The sequence below is a fragment of the Eublepharis macularius genome, chromosome 3, assembly GCF_028583425.1.
Source record: "Eublepharis macularius isolate TG4126 chromosome 3, MPM_Emac_v1.0, whole genome shotgun sequence".
In the NCBI taxonomy this organism is placed as follows: domain Eukaryota; kingdom Metazoa; phylum Chordata; class Lepidosauria; order Squamata; family Eublepharidae; genus Eublepharis; species Eublepharis macularius.
The window spans coordinates 47,387,920-47,401,678 of record NC_072792.1 but is presented as its reverse complement, the minus strand read 5'-3'; the positions used below and the strand labels follow the sequence as shown (position 1 = coordinate 47,401,678).

General features: G+C 41.7%; 1 protein-coding gene across 1 annotated transcript in view; it reads left to right on the top strand.

The window, feature by feature from the left end:
• Positions 1-13,759, top strand: part of RASA3 (RAS p21 protein activator 3) — a 187,561-nt gene that overhangs the window by 149,952 nt on the left and 23,850 nt on the right. The window contains exons 9-14 of the mRNA XM_054974731.1: positions 1,847-1,951; positions 2,206-2,362; positions 4,085-4,233; positions 5,777-5,891; positions 7,109-7,183; positions 9,830-9,953. Of these exons, the coding sequence (XP_054830706.1) occupies positions 1,847-1,951; positions 2,206-2,362; positions 4,085-4,233; positions 5,777-5,891; positions 7,109-7,183; positions 9,830-9,953 (725 nt within the window). The remainder of the gene's footprint in view (positions 1-1,846; positions 1,952-2,205; positions 2,363-4,084; positions 4,234-5,776; positions 5,892-7,108; positions 7,184-9,829; positions 9,954-13,759) is intronic.

The following is a 13,759-nucleotide window of genomic DNA, read 5'->3' as shown; positions in this document are numbered from 1 at the left end:
GTGTCCCTGAATTTGACAGGGACAAGAACCACCCGCAAAGGCCTCACTCTTTTGGGGCATCCATGGGCCTCAGTCCTGAGAGGGGGGAAGGGTTCAGATCACCAGTGCCTTTCCCTAGGGTTGCCAGGTTGCTTTGAGGTGAGAATAGGCGGTGGAGGGGTTGGAGCTAGTATCACGGAGGGCACTCACTTTGTGTGTGCAAGCAACATGCATGCAAGTAATAACATCATTCCCAGCGCAATGCAGAAGTAACAGGCTGCATCAAGGGTCAAATTGACTCCAAATATTAAATTGGGGGACGATTTTTAAAAATCATCCCCCAATTTAGTATTTGGGGCCAGTCAAACCCCCGACATGACTAGTCACTTCTGCGTCTTGCCAGGAATGACATCATTCCTGGTGCGATGGGGGACACTCCAGAGCTTGCATCCCACATCGTGCAGTCATTCCCAGCATGCTGCAAGGGTGTATGGAGGCATGCTTCGTCCTCCCACTGCATTTCCTTACCTCTCCCCCTGTCAGCTAGGTGAGGTGTGGTGGGTCAGAGGCTGGGGTGGGGGGATCCTCCACCCCTACCAGGAGACTGGCAAGCTTACTCTTCCTCCTCTCTCTCCACTGCTTTTCCCTCCAGATAGCTAGATACAGGGAGAGCTGGGGCAGATCTTTTTCCTTTGTCTGAGTCCCTGGACTTTATTAAGCAGGCTCTATTGGCTGGTGACCACAAGATTTGCCAGCATGAGGCTGGCAACCAGTGGGAGACTTACCCAGGTGGAGGGCCCTCTCCAGTGACATAATGACATCACCAATTATGTGATGATATCACTCCCCATGAATCTGGAAGTGATGGCAGCATGTTGCCAGGGGCACTGTAGCTTTTGGGCAAAATTCTATGGTTTAACCAGAGCTTTGCCCAAATGCTAGAGTTTCCCCGGGAACATGCTGACATCACTTCCAGGCCCACAGGGAGTGATGTCAGCACATCAGGATGCTGCCTGTCACCATCCCATTTTCCATTATTTTTCTCCTGCTGCTCAGCTGAGTGGTCGCCTGAAATACCTACTGGTAGTGGGAGATTCTTCACTGTCACTGCAAACCTGGCAGTCTTAATGCCCACAGCTTCACTTGTCTCTGTTTAGTGTAGAAGTAGCCTTGCCCTCAGGAATTGAAGGAAGTATGTGGCTTCTAGTCAGTTGTTGCCTTTATTATGGCCAGTCCTGCTTGCCTGTTCTGGTCCCTATTCCTCAGTTTGCCCTTCTCAGGTGAGTTGGTTTAAGCCTGCCTAGCATGGGCCCCACCTCTAGGAGGCCTTCATGCAACATTTAAGTGGGATCATGTTGGGCCTGTGCCCACCCCTGTATCCTGTTGTCCACCTTGTGGTTGTCCACTCTCCAGGCCACCCTCTCAGGTAGGGAAGAACTCTTGTTTGCCAGCAATGGTTGCAGATGCCAGTGTTGGCCATTCTATGTCCCTGATTCCCAGTAAGTTCAGGGGGAGGGGGGCTCCCACCAGATAGTGATATAATAAATAAGAAATTATATTTCAACTTTTGTTGATACGGCAGATTTTGGCTGATCATGTTTGTTTTGTGGTTTTCTTTAAAAAAATAGGAAGCACAAAACACGATGAAGATTCCATATAAAATGGCAAAGTCTTGCTGTTACATCTCCCATGTTTTCTAGAATACTGTCCTATCATTGTTTTACTACTTAAGGCAGGAAGACAGGACTTTATTTTGAACTTTGCAAGATATAATTTCCTGTGTAAATGGTATGGTGGTGGGCAGGTAGAATGAACTATTCAAGACGGGGAGAAATGGCTGCAATTTAACTCCTCAGTTTTGTTACAGAATTGACCTTTGGAATGCAAGCAACTTGAAGTTTGGTGATGAGTTTCTGGGAGAACTAAGGCTACCTTTGAAATTCCTCCGGCAATCCAGCTCTTATGAAGCATGGTACTTAATATACTCTTTGCTTGGCTTCTAGTAGTTTATATGATTGCTATACCATCATTTAATAGTATTCCATCACTGTTTCACTGTTATATTTTTTTAATCATCTCCCCCCCTTAATTTCAATATGAAAACACTTGCCAAATTACTATACCTTTTATGCCTCTAAAAGGCACAGGGAAAGGAAGGTTTGTGGTTTTCTGTCAGTTCATGTCACACCCTGACACACCCCTGTGCCGTTTTTCCCCTTTTATTAGGTACTTCCTGCAGCCCAGAGACAACGGTAACAAGTCACTGAAACCAGATGACCTGGGTTCCTTGAGGTTAAATGTGGTTTACACAGAAGATCATGTTTTTCCCTCAGACTATTATAGCCCACTTAGAGACCTCTTGTTAAAATCTGCAGATGTTGAGGTAATTTACTTGCTGTTTGTTGTCCCCAGATCTCCACCCCAAATCATTGGTACTATTTGTCATTTCACAATGAATTGGGCCGATGTTGTTAGCTCTTTGTGAACTCTGGTTCCCTGATAACCACGGTTAACAAGTTAGCAGCCAGATGGGAAAATACAGTAGCTCCCAGCGGAGTTTCTCTTACTTGGAAGCAGTATCTTCATTTTCTCCTTTAACCATTATTAAGGGGTTGATTGGCTCTGACATTACCAAGGGTTAAAGCTAACCACAGTTTTCTTTAAAACAGAGGTCTGAAAGTACAGTTTGAACTTGGTTTCAGTTACTATCTTAAGAGAAATTCTGGTTAGCTCTAACCACTCTGAACATTGATACTGATGAATTGCTTAGCTGTGATTAAAAAGGAGGCTGAGTGGATTCAGTTTACACGAAGGAGAGAAAACGGCTTAGAGGAAGGTGTACATTCGTTTGTTCCCTGTTTTTAGTAGGGAGCCAGCATTACATCACCAAACAGTTCTGGCAGCTTCAGGTATCTTAAAAAAGAAAAATATCTCTCCCTTATTCTTTGTTTTGTGGGTACCATGTCAAAATAGCTGTCTGTGTAAATTGACATTAAATAAAGTGATAACTTTCCAATACGCATTGGAATAAGAATCTGCATTGGAGTACAATACAAGCCTTTTAAAAATGTTTTATATTTTGCCTTTCTCTAATTTTAATGGACCCAAGATTATAGCATAACCATGAAAATTAGTGGATAGATACCATAAAACCAAGATTTGTGTGTAATTTGTGTGTGGATTGGGGAAAGGGGTGTTTTATTGAAAGAAATGTGTTTTATAGTAAACCATTATTTCACTAAAAAGCCTGCAAACAATTGGCTGGTTTGTTCCAATATGAGAAATTTAAACACACACACACACACACACACACACACACACACACACACACTGGCCACACTTTGGCCCTCATTGCTCTCATAGGGTTTCCCGGTCACAATGTTGCCATTACAGTAGAAGCTACAACTGGCAGAATTCCCCTGCTATCCTCTAGGTACAGGAACCACTTCCTTTAAGCACCCTGTCTCTTTGAGCTGTCTTCATAGTAACTGTTTCCCTCCCTTTCTCCCTTTCCATTGCATGTAGACTCTTCCAACCTTAACCATTCTGAAAATTCTTCAGGGTCCTTCTGGTTATCCCCTTTTACTTCAAGAAAGACCTACCCCTCTTCTAAGTTCCCTGTTTGCCTTGTATGATGTTAGTCCCTGCCACACTGGGGACTTTTCTTTCCCATGTAGATGATAGACTAGCTTAACATTCCTTGCTCTCCCATCAGCTTAGCTGGTCAGTGTCAGAGGCTTCATCTCCGTAAGTATTACACAGGACAAAACATTGTCTTTTCTGTACATACGTTCTAGGTTGCACAGCTAAATTGATACTGAAGAAAACTAGTAGAAATATAACAACTTCAGCCAGTTATTTCCTATTCAAAACCTCCAGTGAACACCTGCTGGAATATTTACTGAACTCCAATAAGAACAATATGAATGCATGGTCCATTATAGTTTTTTATTGTTACTGCCCTCTTGTGATTAAAATGCTCAACTAGATGCCTCACAGGTATCTTTTTTAGCTGGGACCTGCAACGAATATTAGCAGTCCTGCACAAATTAATGAAAAGTTTGTTAACTACTTGGCTATATACTTTGTCTCTTTCCATATTTAGCCTGTTTCAGCATCTGCTGCCCACGTGTTGGGTGAAGTATGCAGGGAAAAACAAGAGGCAGCCATACCTCTGGTGCGGCTTTTCTTACACTATGGCAAAATTGTGCCTTTCATTAGTGCAATTGCAAATGCAGAAGTGAGAAGAACTCAGTAAGTACAACAAACTACAATCGTACATTTATTTTGAAGTCTGTAGACCCATCTAGCAAGCAGTAGTTTTAGGATTACCAGTTTAGAGGAAATAAAAATTGGTCTTGGTTTCCCAGCATTCATTTTCATAACGGTTCCATAGCAGAATATTTGCTGTATAGGAAGTTAGTGGCTAACAGTGATTCAGCAGCATGTGGCCTGGGAAGGTAGCAATCAGAGAGAGTCAATGCAGCGTACAAGCAGAAATGGGACTGCAAAACTGTGACAGTTTTGAACGGAAAAAATGAAGAATACTGTTGCCCATTTTAAAAGCCTTAAAGACCAATGTTTGTGAAAGGAGTTCGTGTTTGCTCTGTGGCAACTTTTTTCTCTTTATTAAAACATTTGTACCTTGCTTTCCCCTGTGGCTCAATATAGCTTCCTTGAAAGTAACTTCCTCAGTGGAATGAAAGCAATGGGACTTTGAAATCTGTTGAACTTCCTTGTAGTTGAAGGTGTTGAACCTCAAGATGGCCTTATTTTAAGACCCAATGTTTTCATTATTTTGAAGCACTTATTTTTTATTGCATAGATGCAAGTGCAAGCGCTAACAATCGCATCTAACAACAGTTGCACTAACCAGAATGAACATAAACAAGATGTTCTTTTGAAAAAAAAATCAGGTGCAAGACTTCAAGAGTGGCCTCTAATTCATGGGGTTTTTTTTTTAAATGGAATCGTATTGCATGCCTTCCTGTAATTTCTTCTACTCTGACATTTGCATCCTGTTCCATATTTGTCAATGCATTATTCCTTCCTTTCCTCCTCTACCAGTTCCTGCCTCCAAACCACGAATCCCTTTACAAAAACAACAACAAATAGGAGTTTCCTGGAAGACTCTTAATCAGAAGTATTCTTGTTTCTCTTCCTCTTCCGCTGTAGTCTCCTGAGTCACTTCCCAAGCTTCTCCTGTGGTTTGGGGATTGGGGAACTGTCAGGAACAAAGTCTGATGTGGCATTGATATTGCAGCCAAAAGGGAAATATGGAGAAATCCACCTCCACCATTCTTGCACAAGCTGTTGTTCTAGTCATGGAAGAACTCGTGCAAGGTGGTGTTTCATTCAGTCACCCTTGTATGGCCGCCCCCTTATCTGAATTCCACTCTGTGCCCCTCCCTCTGGTGCAGCTTCTCCAGGGGGCAATAAGAGCTACAGAGGGAAGAGAAAAAGGGGAGGGGTCAGTTCTGTGTTCTGTTTGTGATTAATTGGATCCAACCCATAGACTTGTACATGACACCTGCATCACGGTTCTTTTTTTCTTTTTTTTTAATGTGGGAGCCAATGGCTGAACTTGCTCGGAACAATCTGTGGAACCTTCCTTGTTTTGTGACAGCTGAAGTTCGTAACTGCTTGAAGTACAATCCCCCAAAAGTGAAGAATGCCTTTAGCTAAGGGAGGTGCAAGGGGTGCGCTCCTCTGCTCCATGTTCTTTGTTTATTTCATTGTGTTAATAGTACTAGTGGTTTAGAAGGCTAAATGATGGAGAAACTCTTTTTGCTTCCAGAGATCCAAACACAATTTTCAGAGGAAACTCATTAACTTCCAAGTGCATTGATGAAACCATGAAACTAGCAGGGATGCATTACCTTCAGGTTACTCTAAAGCCAATTATTGATGAGGTATGAAGACCTGTAAACCATTTATAAACCTGAAGTCTTTTTTTAAAGAGCAGAGTGTAAAATTCCTTGTTGTTTTAAGGCTGTTTAACATATGGGCTAATGCATCAAGAGGGTGGGAGGTTGCTTATCCAGCAAGTCAGTCGTGTCATTTGAATTCCAAAGCATTAACCTGAAATTAAATGTTTTCAAGTTGCAGGCAAACCTAAGTCTTATATTATAATAGCAAGTGGTTTCATTGGGAAAGCATTTGAAGACATACAAACATATGAAAGAAACAACCAACAAAGTGAAATGTTTGATTGTTTTTAGATGGTTTGTGTACTTCTTGCTTCAAATGTGGAAATGTTTTATTATCTCTGACATGCAGTTACCCTATCCCATTTGCCAGTGTCACAAATAAGCAGACTACACATTTCCTTAAACTGATCAGTGCTTTCCTAACTCATGCCATAGCTCGCTAAGAATCTATACGTTATGTATATGTATAAAAATGGTTCTGCAATGATATTCTTTTATTCTCCTTTTATAAAACAAAAGTGGTGATAGAAAAAGAATGTTTCCTTAAATGTTCACTAGGGGCCTAAAGAAAAATAAATAAACACGGTAGAAATTTTGGGATTTTTCTTTGAGAACCTGTGCCAATGTAATGTTTGGGTCCCTGCAAAGCCTGGCTTGCAATTGGGATCCTGTCTTGGAAATATGCAAAGACAACGAAAAGGAGGGGGCAATTCATACACATCTCGTCTCCAGCCTGAATTGCCCCCTTGCTTTCCCTTGTCTGCCTTAACCATTGTTTCGTGTCAAAACTTTAAGGGATGCTAATCATGTGTAATGCTGATCAGAGTTCCCTTCTTAACCAGTATTTAAAGTGGTTTGCAAACTCTAGTTAAGAGGTTAGTGCATTTGCATTATGAAACTGCAGTTAAAGCTGACAAGAGAAGAGAGAGAGGATTTGCACAGGATATGGAGGGAGAGGGAGCAGACAGACGTTCCTGAAGCTTGTTCCTGATGCGAAGATCATGCTTGTAGGGTATCAATGCTACATCTTCACTGCAGCTGAGAAAACTCATGAGATCTTGCCAAAAGCGAATGAGACTTGGTCAATTTAATGCAAAGATCTGACTCCAAATTCCTCGCATAAGAAATTAAATCCAAAAACTCACACCTAAAGTTGATCCAGCATACCAATTAGAATTATTTTCTTATTATTATTTTAGATCTGCCAAGTGCATAAACCTTGTGAAATTGATCCTGTGAAGTTGAAAGATGCTGAAAACTTGGAAACTAACAGGGTAGGTAGGCAGTTCGTTTTTTGACTGAAAACCACTTTTCTAGCTCCTGATTTATTTACTTCATTTATGCCCCATCTTTCCCCTCAGTGGGGACCCAAAGCGACTTATATAATTTTTGTCTCATCCGTATTTATCCTCAGAACAACACTGTGAGGTAGGTTGGGCTGAAAGTGTGTGAGTGGTCCAACATCACCCAGCAAGCTTCCATGACAGAGCAGGGGTTTGAACCTGCATCTCCCAGATTCTAGTCCAACACTTTAACCACTACAGCACACTGGCTTTCCATCTCCAGTTACCACTATTTGATGTTAATGTAGCTTTAAATTGTGGGCTGGGTTCAGTAACAGGTAATGATATTGGATGCTCTTTTTCATGTCTGTGTAACACTGAACTGCCATCCGTAAGATGACATTCATCATCATCATCACTGTATTTATATATTGCTCTTCTAGACAGATTGGTGCCTCACCCAGAGCGGTGAACAAGTTAATATTATTATTATCCCCACAATACAGCTGGGGAGCTGGGGCTGAGAGGAGTGGCTTACTCAAGGCCACCTACTGAGCTCAGGGCAATAGTGGGATTTGAACCAGTAGAGTGCTGATTCACAGCCGAACCACTTAACCACTGTGCTACAGCATTCATACCAATTTCTCATATGTAGTAAGGGTAAATATTTGCAGGCTGATGCAGGTTACATGTTACCAGATTTTTTCCATGAAAGGAATTAACATGTAGATTGAGATGTCTGACAATTGTACATGGATATTTTGCAACCTGTACACACTTAAAAGCTGTGATTTGCTCTGGCTTCCTTGTACATGAAGTGTTTGCCAAAAACAGGACAGTTGCACATAGCATTAATACAATTGGGGTTTATGTAAATTCCTACATGAGTGCTTTTTTGTAGGAATTTGGTAATATGTGAAGGTATCCTAGCTTGGATGTATGTTTACAGATGCTTTAATTCAGTAGTGGCTTGCAATCAATATCCAGTACATATGCACCATGAGCAAGACGCATAGCACATCCTGGGGTGGAAGAGGAGAAGATTAGGGTTAGGGATGATAGAAGAAAGGAGGCAGTGTAAGGCAGTCCAGTATTGCAAAGGCAAAGCTGTGATTCTTCAGAAGACACTTTGCTGGAAAAATGAGTTATCCTCCACTTGGATGAAAACTTGCTTGCTGTTCGCTTTTAAAATACAGTCAGAATCAGGAATTTGAGTAATATTGGAACAGCTGACAAATCTTAATCTTTTTGTTTTATTGTTCAGCATAGTAATCCTGTAGAAGTATAATGTAAATTGAGCAAGGAAGAAAAAGTTTGACAGTCTTTTAAAATTAAAACTCTGTCAAAGCATTGGCCAAATTTTCCAAAGAATAATTGTCTGAAATGTCCATGTAGAAACTTGCATAAAAGGTAGCAAAGTGGGTTTTTAAAAGAACTCATTTTTACTACTTCCTGACAGCCATGATCCAGAAAGCTATTTTAGCTGCCCTCTTGTGACATCCAATAAGATTCCTTTAAAAATTTGTTTCTATGAACAGCAGATCCCCTCCTTAAAATATCCAAAATTTTGAATCTTCCTAACCAGGGATGTGCATTTCAAAAATGGTTTTAGTTCCATATTGTAAAGTCAGGAAGGCATGATTATCATTTTCATTAAATATTGGGAATATTATCATTCAGTGAAAATGATCAAGCCCGTTCTGAACTTACAAAAGAAGATTATAACAATAATTTTTGAAACGCCTCTCCACGCCAGATGCAGCAATGTGAGAAGGGAGGGAAAGCCAGGAAGCACATCCTGGCCCACTGGTGGTGCATGGCATGTCAGCCCTTTAAACTCTGGGGGGCCAGGTATACCCTCTTCAAAAAAAGATGGCCCTTTAAAGTTTAAAGGATCCATGTGCCACACACCATCTGGTGAGATCTACAGCCTATTATTTTTCATTGCCCACAGTGGCAACCTGCCCAGCTGTGGCCTTCTCCGTTACTTTTCAGGCACTAGGATTAGCAAGAGAGGAAGGAGAGAGAGAGAGAGAGAGAGAGAGAGAGAGAGAGAGAGAGAGAGTGTTCCCCCCCCCAAAAAAACTGGTCCACATCACATCAGCCCTTTAAACTGCCATTATGTTCAATGGCAATACCTAGCCTCTAAATTCTAGAGCCCTTTGAAATTTGAAAGATCCAATACACTATGGACAGGGGTGGGGTGGTCTAAATAATGGACAGGTAGACCTCGACTATGAGGTTTGAAGGTGTGGTCTACTGCCCATTGAAAATAATATCTCTTTGAAGTTTAAAAGGCCATTGCACCAGCTGCTCCCCACACCAGGAAGCAGAAGCAGGGATGGAAGAAGGAAATAGCCCCAGCTAGGCCGCAGCATTGCACACCACCAGCATAAAGCACCCCTAGGTCTTTGGAACTTCATTTCATTTGGAACTACTTTTAATATTTTTAGTGATGCTGGTGTCTCAAAATACCCCTGCTAGAAATAATTAAAAAGCCACTAAAATATGAACTGGCATCTGGACCAAATACTCTAGATTAATGTATTGAGCTATGAAAATATTAGTCTTTGCTTTAAATGCCTGGCATTACTTCAGCACAATTGTTTTAACTGTATATCTTTTTGTTCCCCTTAGGAAAATCTTAGGCAATATGTAGACCGGATTTTCACAGTCATTACAAAATCTGGGGTTAGCTGTCCTACAGTGATGTGTGATATCTTTTTTTCTCTGAGGGAGTCAGCTGCAAAACGTTTCCAAGGTGCGTATTATGTAAAGTGAAATTTTTAAAACTGTCTGTCCATATAATGCTTTGCAATTGTTGTCACTAAAATATTTCATTGTGATTTTTGCTGTACATGCACATGCATCTGTGTTACTTGTCTTCTGTTTCTGATCTGCCTTGCATTATGTGGATACCACTGTAGTAGTAGTAGTAGTAGTAGTAGTGGTGGTGGTGGTGGTGGTGGTGGTGGTAACAACATTCGATTTATATACTGCCCTTTAGGACAATTTAATGCCATACTCAGAGCAGTTTTCAAAGTGTGTTATTATCCTCATGACAATCACCCTGTGAGGTGGGTGGGCCTGAGAGAGCTGTGACTGACCCAAGGTCACCCAGCTGGCTTCAAGCAGAGCAATGGGGAATCACACCCAGTTCTTCAGATTAGAGTCCTGCCACTCTTAACCATTACACCAAACAGTGAGGCATTTGCCAAGCTTTGACATCCTAGATGCCTATTTTGTTCAAAAACTCAACATTCATAAAATTGGATAACGGATAACATCAAGGCCCAAATGTGCATCTCTTGTCAATCACTAAGCTCCTATGCCTAAAGAACATAAGAATAGCCTACTGCATCAGACCAGTGATCTATATACCATCTCACACAGCAGCCAACCAGTTGCCCTGGAGGGCCACACAAACAGAGCGTGGAGACCAAGGCTCTCCCCTGCTGCTGCTTCTTAGTATGGGACAGAAATTTGTTGCTTCTGTAGATGGAGGCTCCTTTCAGTTACGGTGGCTAGTGGCCACTGATGGGCTTCTCCTCCCTGAACCTCTTTAACCTCCTTTTAAATATGTCTGTTCTTGTGACAGCCACTACCTCCAATGGCAGTGAATTCCACAATTTAATTGCTAGTTGGGTAAAGAAGTATTTCCTTTTGTCTGTCCTGAACCTATTTCCCCACAATTTCATTGGGTGCCCCCAAGTTCTAGTATGGGAGATGAAGAAAAAGCTCCCTCTATCCATTTTCTCCCCCGCCATGCATAATTGTATAAACCTCTCTCATGTCTTCCCTTACCTGTCTTTTTTCTGCATTGGAAAAGCCCAGACACTCCAGCTTTTCCTCATAGAAAAGGTGTTCCAAACCCCTGACTGTCATGGTTGCCCTCCTGTGCACTTTTTCCAGCTCACCAGTATCCTTTTTGAGATACGGTGACCAGAAGTGCACGCAATATTCAAAATGAAGTTACATCATAGCTTTGAACCAGGGCATTACAATATCATCTGTTTTATTTCCAATCCCTTTCTTAATAATTCCCAGCACAGCGTTCACTTTTTTCACTGCTGCTGCACGTTGGGTCAACTTTTTCATCAAGCTTCCCATTACAAGAAGATCTCTTTCAGTGTCAGTCCCAGCCAGTTCTGAGCCCATCAGCATATATTTAAAATTAAGTCCTTTTCGCACTAGGACTTTAAAGCGTTTCAGTATGTATTCTGCTTCCCATGTTTGCAGGAGTATCACACTTGCAAAGTAGTCATGGGACGCAGTATCGATGTTTGTCTGAGGTATCCCCGATTTCTCCCCCTGTGGACATAACGCAATTTTATTTTAAAGCCACTGCCAAGTTGTGTCTGGCCTGATTAATGTCAGTGCGAACTCTATTTTCCTCTTCTTCTCCTCCCTCTCCTTTTCCCTGGGAGCTGATTGGTCTGTGCGGAATTAATCATTCCCACGCTCCTCAGCTCTCTGAACTCCTTTGCTGCCATTTTTATCAGTAAAGCAAGGTAAGGGTCATAAGGCTGCTTCTCCGTTGACTTCCTTCCTCCCAGGTATGCCAGGTACTCTTTATTTTTTTTCCCAAAGCCAGGAATGATTCCTAATGTTGCTGCTTATTCCCTGCTGGCTTTAAAAGGCAGGAAAGGGTTAAATGGCAGCTTTTCCCTTCCACTCTCGAGGATATGCGCGCACACTTTTTTTCCCCCAAAGCCAGGAATGAGTTGTAACTCTGCTGTGCTGTAACGTTGCTGCTCATTTCTCCTGGCTTTAAAAGCCAGGAAAGGGTTAAATGGCTGCTTTCCCTCCCTTCTGGTGTCTTCTGCTAATGCCAAAAAAACCGCAAGAGTTTTGCAAAACAGGAAAGCTGCCAGAGCAGCAACATTTAAACCCCTTCCTTTAAACCCTTGACTTTTAAAAAATAAATGAGAGTGAAACCAACACAAAAGTGCGTGTTTCCCCCCAGAACTCTGCCACCAATTGCCTCCCCAATGGGCAAGGGACAGCCCAGTCAGCAAATACAGCAGGGGAATGGGTTCCAACATTGCAACATTACTATGCTTGCTCAAAGTTTTTTTTAAAAAAGTAACGTGAATTGCAAAGCCCCGAAAGCCCAAAAATGCACTGAGGCTTCAAAACCCATCTAAAATGAAAAACGAGACACCAAACCAAAACTGCCTTGGACAGTGGGGAATGTGTGCCATGCCGAAGCCATTGCAATTGCAGCAAATGCTCATAAATGGTGAATTACGACCCCTTTCTTTCTCTTGGGTAGATTTTTCCTTTAATCTTTCTCTTACACCCTCTAGATGTTGCCACCAGGAATATTATATTCCAAGATATTTTATTTATATTTCCCCTTTAGTAATGTGCCCAAGGGTCAGGCTTTTCATGGTACTATGTGGCCCTGAGGATAGGAATGGGATATAGGAATGACAGATACTCTGGGATATTAAAAAACAAAATAAACTTTTATTTTTATAAGAATCGTTATTGGTTTCATATTATTTCTTAAGCTTGATGGTTTCCAAGAGTGTTATTGGTTGTTAAAGTTTCTTTTCATAGACACAGACATACAGCTCTTTTCTTAGGTTTCACACACTGATTGTCTGCTTTTGATATTAATTTCTTTCTCAATTACAAGTAAGACCTTTTCTCAGGCACGCGCACAGTTTGCCTGCTTTTCCTGATTGAATGTTCTTTCATAAACACACAGTTCAGGTTATGACACAGGTTTGGTGTAGTGATTAAGAGCACAGGACTCTAATCTGGAGAGCCGGGTTTGATTCCCCACTCCTCCACCTGAAGCCAGCTGGGTGACCTTGGGTCAGTCACAGCTTCTAGGAGCTCTCTCAGCCCCACCCACCTCACAGGGTGTTTTGTTGTGGGGATAATAATCGCATATTTTGTAAAGTGCTCTGAGTGGGCATTAAGTTGTCCTGAAGGGCGGTATATAAATCAAATATTATTATTATGTTACTATATTTCTCTCAGACAACATACACAAGCTCAGGCTGCACACAGCTTGCCTGCTTTCTTCTGACTCAATATTTTTCTCAGAAATGCTTAAACATGCTAAGGCTGCACACAGCGTGCCTATCTCTTGCCCTGACTGAATCTGTTTTCCTCCACTCTCAGTCTAAAAATGCATTCACTCCACCCACACACTCATCAGTCATCAACCTATCATATCACTCACTCATCCCTCTCTTTCACCTCCATACTTCATCTGTACCACACCAAGTATTTAAAGACACACACACACTTAAAATCATTACATGGCAGTTTAAACTGTAAGTGTGAAAAGGCCTTAGAGTTATTTGTACCAGTATGCATCACTTCATAATTATGCACATTGAACTTCATTTGCCATATTGTTGCCTACTCACCCAATTTAACCCATAAAAGCACCCGTACTGTTATCCCATGACTGCTAACCTTATTCAGGAGTATTTGATGAGCTGTCTTGTCCTTGTCTAAAGTCTTTTGGGAGTCCAGGTATATGATGTCTACTGGATCACCCTTATCCACATACTTCTTAACCTGCTCAGAGAGCACCAAGAGGTT